The sequence below is a fragment of the Colossoma macropomum genome, unplaced genomic scaffold (assembly GCF_904425465.1).
Source record: "Colossoma macropomum unplaced genomic scaffold, Colossoma_macropomum, whole genome shotgun sequence".
Lineage (NCBI taxonomy): Eukaryota > Metazoa > Chordata > Actinopteri > Characiformes > Serrasalmidae > Colossoma > Colossoma macropomum.
This window is the reverse complement of record NW_023494786.1, coordinates 8,437,860-8,449,235: the sequence shown is the minus strand read 5'-3', so window position 1 is coordinate 8,449,235 and position 11,376 is coordinate 8,437,860. Positions and strand designations below refer to the sequence as shown.

Sequence of the window (11,376 nt, the reverse complement as noted above, 5' to 3'; positions counted from 1 at the left end):
TGATGTAAAGTCAGAGACGATAGCTCATCTGCTGCTGCAGTTTGTGTTGGTCATCCTCTAGTCCTTCATCAGTGGTCACAGGACGCTGCCCACAGGACACTGTTGGCAGGATATTTTTGGTTGGTGGACTATTCTCAGTCCAGCAGTGACACTGAGGTGTTTAAAAAACTCCAGCAACACTACTGGGTATGATCCACTCCTACCAGTGCAACACACACCAACACACCACCACGTCAGTGTCACTGCAGTGCTGAGAATGATCCACGACCCAAATTATACCTGCTCTGTATATACAAATAAGGCTCACCACTTTGCCAAAAATGCGTCAGTAAATAAGCTACGTTTCAGAATACTGTTATTTAATGAGTGACTGCAAGGATTTTGCAAATTCTACCCTCTATGGTGCATAATATCATCAAAAGATGGCATGTGTAACTTGCACATCTGTGAAGACACATTAATCCTGGCAGATATACACAGTTTGAAGCAACACATGCTGCCTTCTAGATGATGTCTTTTTCAGGGACATCCATGCTTATGTCAGCATGACCCCACCAAGCCTCATTCTGCATGTGTTACAACAGCACAGCTGTGTAATCAGAGACTGTTTCCCATTGAAAACGCGGCACATTTTGTAGTGCAAAATACAACAACCAAGGCTTAGTACCAAACTGACGTCTTCGGTCCCCAACAGATTATTAAGTGCTGTTAAAGGGAAAGGTATCAGTGTTAAAAGTGCTTCTGTTTCAGCTTTTTTTGAACATGCTGCAGGCTTCAAATGGAATGGGCGTATTTTTACCAAAAAAAAAAAAAGTTCATATGGTAAAACATCAAATATGTTTTTGTGCAATTTTCAATTTAATGTGGGTCAAAACAGAATTTACTAATCACTGCTTTTTGTTTTTATTAGCATTTCTTACATACTTCCTTTGAATGAGGTTGGTATGTGCATGTGAGCAATGCTTTTTGACTGCCAGTAAACTACTACTACTACTACTAGTAATAATAATAATAATGATAATATTAGTAGTAATACTACTTATACTACTACTACTACTACTACTACTAATAATAATAATAATAATTAGTAGTAGTAATACTACTACTAATTGTTTCCCTTAAGGTTAATTGGTGTGTCTATTCCTAGCTTTTTGGGAGACATTTCAGATTGTTGGTGCAATGTTAACTTGTGCTTTGAGGTTAAGAATTAAGTATCAGTGTTTGCCACATGAATACAAAACACTTGGCACATCATTGTAAAAAAGATTTATTACAAAAATATTTATACATCTTCTTTAAATATCACAGTGATCTTTAATGGGTGGAAAAGATTTTATGACTGTGGGGATCAAATTCAGGCAGGAAAAGAGTATTAAAATACTAAAATCGTTGATAAGTCAGTTTTTATATTATGTAATGAACACTTCACTGCCTCCTTTCATGAGTCTTTTCCTTGGAGTCGATTCTGTTTTCGCTGTAAATATCGAGCCCGAGCCTCTGTGATTGAGCTGTCATCGTTTCTCTTCTCAAGCTTCTTGGATGCATCTTCACTGGGTCCTGTTCACATTGGGACCAAATGTGTCAACATAAAAAAAAGATAGTTTTAAATCAGGGATGCAATGTAGCTCATAGGCCTACACTTGCGGTCCACCTTATTAGAAACACCTAGCTTGTACTTTCACTTATTAGCCTATTTAATGTCCACTACGTAGGTGTACATTACACACTATAACCCATGCACTATTTGTGACTATCAGTTTCTGACCACAGGACCACTGCTGACAGGATATAATTTGGGTGCTGGGCCATTCTCAACACAGCAGTGATATGGTAGTGATATGATAATGTTTGGTACTGGTATGAGAACATCGCGCACAGCAGTGTTACTGGGGTTTCTGATACCAGCAGTTTAAACATACAAGGTCAGTGTTTCTAATAAAGTGGCTGGCAAGTATACTTGCATATCATGAATAATGTACCTGTTTGTCTTTTTGCTGTCCTTTTCTTTTCCCACTGTGCCATTTCCTCATCAGTTACTTCCTCTCTGGCAACACTGCTTAACTCATAAACATCTATCTCATGCAGCTTTGGAAGCAGATCCTTCACCCAATCATATCGGATGGGGCACACAGTTCTCACATAAACTCGTGAAGTGACCAAGACATCGTGGAAAATGATCCAGTCTAGCTGTGCCTCCTGTCCAAAGAGCTGAAAGAGAGCATAATCACAGAATAAAAGACAATTGTGGCAATTATTAAAACATTGTCAGTTTGAATTACCACAGCATAAAGGGGTAAAAGTGATCAATTTCCTTACAGATGATGATGGATGAAGGTGAACTGTGGAGCCATGTCCATCCATAGTACAAAATGCCTTTGCCATAGACCTCCGAGCAACATTGGTGAAATAACCCATGCAGAGACAATGCCTTAGTAGTTCACTACTGCTGCCCTCAAACGTCTCCTGTGGAAATTCTTTCTGCTAAAAAAAGAGATGAGAACGAGGAAAAATGAGAGAAAGACAAGAATTTAACTGCCATGAGAATTTTTTTAATTTACTTTAATTCATCTTGTATGTCACCAAAACTTTACAGAAAGTCAAGTGATTATATAACACCATTATCTGAAATGTAGGAAACAGAAATAACTTCTTGTGAACCTTCACTTTTGTCCAAGGACCACATGAAACCATATCTTTCTCTTCCTGAATCATTCTTCAGATTTACTTTCTATCATTATCTTATTCTATGGCCCAACTATGATTTGTGGATCATCCAGATACATTTTAGCAAACCTGAAGCACAGGTATGGGAATTGTTTGCCGATGCCAGTATCCAATATTTCTCATGTACATAACTGTAGATGCTGAAACAAACATTTATAAAAATGTAGAAATTGGGATCTACCTGAATTATCAATTTAGAGAACTGTAACAATTATTTCTGTAATTATGTCGACATTACAAAAGATCTACTGACTATTGTACAAAATGTAAAATAAAAAAATGCTAACAGCTACTTACAACTGCAAGCATATTTTATTGCATTTTAAGACTATAAGAAAAACTGTCAGGATTCTCTGAACAGCCCTTTCTATTTAGGCCTATAACAACAAATAAATAAATAAATATACAGGCCTATAACAACAAATATATGTCCCTTATGGTGACGCAGATTTATTGTGACAGCCATTACTGCTTCTCACATTGCACACACTGACAGTAAAAAACAATCATCATGTTAAGGATAATTCTATGTAATTGGTTATGTAGTGGAGTTAAATCACTCAATCTGTTTAAAGGAGACCAGGCTTCAAACCTGCCCTAGGAAACAAGCAGCTTTTGTAATATTAGACGCACATCTAACGCTACGTTTCTACCAGTCTAATTACATTACCCTGATTCTGCACACGTGTAACGTAACTGAATCAATTCTGCGCTTGCAGTCCTGAATTACATATTGCAATGATAAAAATATTAATTAATCGTGCAGCTCTAATTCATATCCAATTCATAAAAATATTTCAAACTCCTTCACACACATCTTTAACACACCACAAAGAGAATTTGGATGTGCTGTCATTTAAATGGTAACCAACTATAATCATAATTTTAAACCAGTATGATTCTGCATTGTTGATAGTTTTTACAAGTCTGACAGTATAAATGACCTTCTGTAGTTCACTGAACCCAGAGCTCTTTCTGTAATGGTAGTCCTGATTGAATTGACCTCACACTAAGGAAATAATAAAACTTGCTGACAGACATGGCCAAGGACATTGTTGTTACTGAGTCCAGCACCCGTGTCATGTAATGCTGATATCATATTTCCACATGACATTTTATTCTGGGATATCACTGGTGATTTAGGGAAGTTACACAGATATTTTATTCTGTACAAATCGGTCATTGAAATCTTACAAATTAAATTACAAAGACCTACCCAGGTGAAAAAAAGTGCTTAAGCAAACCAAAAGTTTTCATGGCACTTTATATCACAAAAGGTTTGTTCGTTTTAGACTGAGAGAGAAACCGTGTATTACCTGTTTTAGACGAAAAAGTATCTCCCTGAGTTGAGTCTCCACACTGAAGGCTGACTTCATTGCACGCCAATGAATCCAGTGATCTTTACACCATGAAGATGGATTCTCGCTGCACACAAGGCCCCAGCAGAGTTCAATATCTACATTCCACTTTTTTATAGTAAACAGGTTTCCTTAGGAACTCTTTGGAAAAAAAGAAAAAAAGGTCATGTAAACAATGACCTACCTTGCTTTGCACTTTTCAAAGATGCACAGAAGAATGAGGAAATCATTAGAGCTGCCTGCAGAAGCAGCTAGCTCTTTGTGAATGATATCTGCTTCCTTTTGTTTTTCTGGGTGGCCTGAAAGAGCGAAAAGATAAATCATTTATTCAAATGGGTTACTGGGTTAAAATGGGATAAATGGGTAACTGAAACGCAAACAGTTTGAGTCAGTGTAGTAGTCATAGTTCTTGGTGCTGAAGTGGCTACCTGGTCGGATGAAGATGTTTTCCACCGATAGCATGGCCGCGACTTGGGAGCATTAACTCCTCACACCCGAGGGCAGCAGATTGAAGCAATGCACGAGTGAGCCCAGGAGGAAGAGGAAACTCTACCATCAGCTTTCCTAGCCTGGTTACATTACCTTTCCTGTAACCAAAAACAATTTGTTTACATGAACATCTATTTGTCTAAAAACTTCAACAAACCAAAACAGAGGTGTCATTTTTTAATTTTATTTAGTTCTTGCCATTTTCTCAGATGAACCAAACAGTCAGAACATGGAAATATGATAAACTATCATAAACAACACTCATCTTTCCTTCCTGATTACAGAAGATAATTAACATGATTCTTACCTGTCAATTGCATCATACTGGTAGAGCTGCTTCAATGCAGTCAAGAGAAACCTCTCTTCTGGAAGATCAAGGTAAGGAAACCTACATGAGGCATGGCAACACTGTTAGAAAAATCTCTTTTAGATAATGTATGACTTTAGGAAAAATAATAAACAATAAAACATATCATGTGGCCCACCCCTTCTTAAAACTATACCTGATTACATCATGGACTCCAAGGCATTTGAGTGTGAGAACAACTGAAGTGAGACTCGTTCTCTGTATCTCTGGAGTAGTGTATTCAGGCATGCAGTTCTCCCAGAACTCCTTGCTGTAGATCCTAAAGCACTTCCCAGCTGACGTTCTTCCTGCCCTCCCTGCTCGCTGCTGAGCTTCACTCCTACAAAGTAACAACAATGAAAGAAAATGTGATGACATACAACATCTAATCTGCAATAATACTGCAATTCCTGGAACATTTTATGTTCCATATATATATTTGTGTTCACTACTCACTTTGATATGGGTACCACTTCAAGGATGTCCAAACCAACTCTTGAATTGTGGTTCAGCTGTTTCACAAATCCACTATCAACAATATATCTAAATTGAAAAGACACGTTATCAAAAGTTTGTAGGCCTTGTCCTGGAGAGGATTTAGCTAATAATTTGTAACAAGTTTCTTCTGACTCACTTGATTCCATTGATGGTGAGGGACGTTGCTGCTATGTTCGTTGCCACTACACATTTCCTCACACCTGCAGGGGCTGGCTGAAATATCTGCTTTTGCTGATCTACCAGGAGAAAAACAAGCCATTATACGTATGAAACAGTTACACTTTCATAATAGATGTGTTAAAAATAACACATAGGGTTGGTTTCCCAGTCAAGGATTAAGCCTAGTCCTGGACTACATTTTCCTTTCAAAGGAGAATCTCCATTTCGAATGCTTTGTAGAACAGAACTAGGCTTAATCCCTGTCCAAGAAACTGACTTATGGTCCTAATATTCTGAAAGAGTGCATGTGATTAATAGCAGACCTCAGTCCAACAATCCCAGCCTGCTATACTACTGAAACAGAACTAAATACAAAAGTGTGAGTGAGGAAAAATGAGTGAAACAGGCTTACGGGTGGTGCTGTAGAACCCACCGTGACTGCAGCTCACTAAAAACATTATTCAGCTTTTGAATGGGGCCATCTTTAAGCAGGTACAGTTCATAGTGAAATTACTGATAGATCCAGGGAAAGCTGGCATGGCCAGTTGACCTAACAAATGCAAGAATGGACAATAAGTTTGCTCCCAGCAAGAGCCAACTCACACTGAAAAATTTATTGTTTTTGGAAGTTGAGACCAAACACAAGTGCATATCTTATGATGCTCTAGCTGACTGGCCGGCTTGCCCCATGTCCCCCATCCTGCATCTCCTTGGAACATATGGCACCCTCGTTATCCCCAAATCTGTTGCTTGTTGTGTTCGTTTGTCTCTGGTTTTGTTTATTGTAATTCTTAGCCATGTTTCCAAGCGTGCTTTTGTTAGTTCTTATGATTTTTTACTTTTACCTGTCTTGATCACTGGTTGATAGATTTATCTGCATTTTTACCCGTCTGCGTATCTTGTGATCACTGCTTCTCAAAATTAACCCTTTGACTGACTTCATTTTTTAATGACAAAAAAAAGAGGTTTAACTGAAGGAAATGGTAGATAATACTTGGCTAATTTTGGGAACAAAAAAACTTAAAAAGCAATGGAACAAGGAGACATTCAGGAGCTGAAAGAGTCAGTTCTTTTTGGTGAGCTGAGCCAACTGACCTGACTCACTGAAAAGAGTCAGAATTCTTAACACTAGAACAGACATTCTTGTTAGCACAGTAACGCTTGCTAGGTTAGCTTTCATTTGACGTTAGCGTTCTCTCTGTAAGTTTCTCCGAGAGAGAGAAGGAGACTGTTGGGGATCACAGCTTTGTTAAAGATACAACCCACAATTAGCTTTGTGATTGGTGAGGACACTGCTTAGATATGCACTACCCAAGATCAGCACTGCCCATTTTACATTGAGAGAGGAGAATGTTGGCCAAACACATTTCTATTCATCATAAGAAAGTTTTTCTCACAGCACATACTTTGTACACATATGTTGTGTGCCCATGAGCAAATATACCTACTTAGAAAGCAAATTGGGATTTCGCTTCTCTTGGGCTTTAATTAACACATCCTTTTTGAGAGTGTAAGTACTTTTCAGTGACTGTGGGCATGGTTACATGTTGCCATCACTGTGTCCTGAATATATTTTCCCAGGAAAGCTTTTGTAAAAATGTGTGACCATGTTAGTGACAGGTTAAGGTTACCTGTTGGCATAGATCCATACAGAGGCAGAACGAGAAGGCCTTCCACTGTTCGATCATGCACATCATAACGGTAGTCTATAGACTCAGCTTTCTCAAACAGCAGGTCACAGGCTTTCTCAATTTCATTCTGACCTGAAAGAAACATGGGTACAATATTTTTGAGCCTTTAAAACAATAAAATGACCACCACTGAACATACACATATTTATAATGCTGGGTGTGGACACAAAGAAATGCAGCACAAATCACAAATAATAATTTTTATTTCTCTGTAAATCTACTGTAATCACATTAAATAACTAATGTATGATATGAAAAATATCACTGCTTACCTGTCAGAAAGACAAGGATATCCCCAGAGGCTTCATTTGTATGGACATCTAAAGCCACTTTCACTACCTTAAGACACAAAAACAAAAGAAAATGGAACAGAAACTTATTAGCCCATCTGTCATCAGAGGCTTCAGCCTCAGGGCCTCATGCACAAAACACATATATCCAAATAACAAATACTTCATATCTCACCTCTTTCACATATACTGTACTGTCTATTTCTTTTGGCCCAATCCGACCACAGAACAGCTCCTTCACCGGATAGGTTCTTCCAGGAATCGTAAATACAGGACAATGCCCTAAAAAGGCACTGAGCTTGTCTGTTTCGAGGGTAGCTGACATTACTACCACCTTCAGAGGGACGGCACGGCCACGGGAGCCTCGAGAAGTTTTTTTTAGCAGTCCAAGCAAGACATCCTACAAAAAAAACAGAGTCAGACACAGTTTGCTGAAAGACTGGGCAGCTGTCTGAAACTCTTTGGAAATGCGTGTTTAGGCTTAAAATACCCACAAAATCCTAAATGACTACAAGTTTGCTGTGATCTTAAAGCAGGAAAAAAAAAATCTCAAAAGTTTGGTAAAATAAGCCAAATTTCCCACTTGTGTGAATGGGGCTCAAGTCTTTGCCGTCTGTAAGGGGGGGATGAGTCCCCCCATCTCTGTTGCAAAATCCACGTGACAGCATTCCCAGAAATATTTTGACATGGCGGCTCTTGTCTTCCCTCGAGAACTGTTGGCCGCTTTGGGGGAGTGTCGCAAAGTATGCAGGTTGAGGTGCAAAGAGGAAATGTTTATGCAGAACTACAGGCCATGCTGCTTAAGATTTCAGCACCCCAACTTTACACACCTTCTCACATCCCTGCATACAACCATGTGAAAACTAACATACATATACATATATATATACATATACACACACATATATATATATATATATATATATATATATATATATATATATATATATATATAGAGAGAGAGAGAGAGAGAGAGAGAGATAGATAGATAGATATTTACCGTGTTCAGGCTCCTCTCATGGACTTCATCAAGGATCACAACACTGTATTGTGTTAAATTTGGGTCTGCAAGGATTTCCCTCAGCATACAGCCGTCTGTAACATACTTAATCAAAGTGTCCTGGGGACCAAAATAAAGACACATACAGTCTATTAATAAGCATACAAATGTAAAGGCCTTGCATTTTAGTAGTTTCACATTCAGTTCCTAATTCACTGTTGTGTTTAATTTCACCTATGAGATTCAATAATTGACAAGCAAACGAACTTAGAGGTCAATCTTTTTACAATAAGACAACAAGGAGAATATTTTTTTCTTTGCATACTTTGATAGTGCCCTTTTACTCTGTTCTTCAATGGAGGTGATAAGAACCAGAACTCACAATGTCTACAATGCAAATATAGCCAATTTTTAAAAAGTAATTTTAACCTAAAACCTTATGTTAAAACCATCATAAACAATACCTGATGGAATCAAACGGCATATCTGTAATCATTTCATGTTGTAACTTTGGTTCGTGTCACCACCATTTTGAACAATTCTACCCTGTTTCGTTTCTCTAAAACAGAGCATTTCACATCAAACCACTCAATGACTTTGTTTACAAATTCACCATTTAATTATGCAGAACTTTTGGTGGACTTCCCCTTTTAACTCCTTTAAATACCTTTGAGGTGCAGTCATCAAAGCGTACTTGGTAGCCAACTTTCAGTCCCAACTGGACTCCCATTTCCTGACAGACCCTCTGAGCCACAGTGATGGCTGCCACTCTCCTGGGCTGAGTCACGCCGATTTTTCCATCTGTACACAAACCTAAAAACGAAATTCACCTCACAGTCATCTGGAAAGAAAGGACTCGAATAACGGCCCTGGGCCCAGATTCACAAAAGTTCCCACCAGATTCATCATTTCCAGATGTTTTAAATGATCTTTGGGGTCAGTTTGATTGAATTCAGTGTTTAACATTTCTAAATAAATGACTGACTCTTTCTTGCTTCATATTTTATGACCTTTTCTAATTGAATTGGGACGCCTGAGAAAACATAAAATTAATATGATATGTTTTTAATGTCCTGTAAACATTTTCTACACATCACTGTTCACTGGGGTCAGTTTTAGCCACATAAAACATACAAAATATAAACATTTTACACACATTTGTTTTGGTTGTTTCGGATACTGAGGTCACTACAACATGCAATCTTATAATCTTCATTTTCTCAACTACATACTTAAGAAAGAAGTGATTAGTCCTCAAAAAAGCTTGAGAATCTCCTTCATTGCTTTCTTAACTCTTTTCTTAAGCATTGTACGAACATCTGCTATTCTTGAAAAAAGGGGCCTCATTCATCAACACCTTCCTGAGTTTTTTCTTTGGTTTTGAGGAAGGTCCTAAGAAACAGTCTATATCAAATTTATGATGTGCTTTTAAACTGCAGAACTGTTCACACCTTTGTGCGTTTGAGTGTGTGTGGATTCTATGGAGCCCCGCTGGTGACACCCTGTGTAAATAAAAATAATGCGTGGCCACGACTTATTAACGCGTGGGAACGAGATCCTAATGCTTGGCCACACCTTAGTAAGGCGTGGGAACGAGATCACGGCTTACCAAGTCGTGGCCACGCATTAGGATCTCGTTCCCATGCTTTACTAAGTCGTGGCCACGACTTACTTATCTCGTTCCCACGCATTATTTTTTATTTATACAGGATGTAACCAGCGGGGCTCCGTACGAAACAATTAAAATAAAGTTTTAAAAAAAACTCAGGCAATCTGTAAAACGTGTAACATGATTCCATTAAAGTCGACACGACAACCTAACTTTGGATATATTACAGCATAACCTATAGCATACGAAAATAATTACATTTTTCTAAACAGAATATTTAAGAATTGTATTTAAGAACATTTACACAGTATGTCTTAAGGTTGTTTCTTGGGAAAGCTTTCGTGAATCCGACCTCTGGTTTCTAGCGTAATGTTAACTAGGCTGCGTCCAAAGCCGCATTCGACTACACTACATACCAAAACATTTCACGACCTACAGTAATGCAGTGTGTAATGCCGCGAGTGTAGTGTGGCAGTGAGCGGTTTAGGACGCAGCCCTAGTCCGTCTTACCCGCTCGGTATAAGAACTGGGGTAGCTGAGTGGTTTTCCCACTGCCTGTTTCTCCCGTAACCACCAAGAACTGGTTTTCCTTCACAGCTTCGACGAGCTTCTCTCTGTGCTGATGGATGGGCAGCTGTGTGGACTCGCAGTGAGCAGCCCTGCTGGACCGCTGTGTTTTAGACATGACTGACGGACAGTGATCATCTGCCCTGACTGGACACAGTCAACCGAGGCAGCCAACAGGACAGTGAAGGAGGGGAGAGACAGTGAGCACCGCTCCGGCTTTTATGGCGACTCTGACAACGTAGGAAACGTAATGAATGACCGCGTTTAACTGCAGGAGTTTCCTCTCTGAACTTGTCAGCGATGTTTTTCTCTCCTCACAGCCTCAGTTAGCTCACATCCCGTCGATTACGCTCGCTGTCGCCCCGCGCTGGAGCGGAGGGCGCATAGCAACTCAACGTGTGAACGCTAGTATTAAAGGGGAAGTCCACCGATTTTTCACAATGTCTGCATAATCCGATCAATGAGACGTGAGCACTCATTCAGAGTTGTTTGATGTGAAATGCTTAACTGCAGAAAAAAAATCCTTACAAGCTAAGATAACTGTATAATGGTAGTGACAGGAACCAGGAATCACAATCTGTACAACACAAAAATAGAAATGTTATACACTATTCAGAATTACCCATGAATATACACGTTTTGAGT

The 11,376-nt window shown here is 38.9% G+C and overlaps 1 protein-coding gene across 1 annotated transcript; it reads right to left on the bottom strand.

Moving 5' to 3' along the window:
* Positions 1 to 1,249: 1,249 nt before the first annotated feature.
* On the bottom strand, positions 1,250 to 11,057 carry dhx40 (DEAH (Asp-Glu-Ala-His) box polypeptide 40). The gene is given in 17 exon segments (XM_036559804.1): positions 1,250 to 1,557; positions 1,980 to 2,208; positions 2,317 to 2,481; positions 4,041 to 4,149; positions 4,267 to 4,381; positions 4,511 to 4,553; positions 4,555 to 4,669; positions 4,879 to 4,959; positions 5,075 to 5,257; positions 5,374 to 5,460; positions 5,552 to 5,651; positions 7,206 to 7,337; positions 7,538 to 7,604; positions 7,731 to 7,955; positions 8,556 to 8,675; positions 9,223 to 9,368; positions 10,675 to 11,057. Coding segments are annotated over 17 exon segments (2,211 nt in total). The 5' UTR covers positions 10,850 to 11,057; the 3' UTR covers positions 1,250 to 1,438.
* Between the last annotated feature and the right edge of the window lie 319 nt (positions 11,058 to 11,376).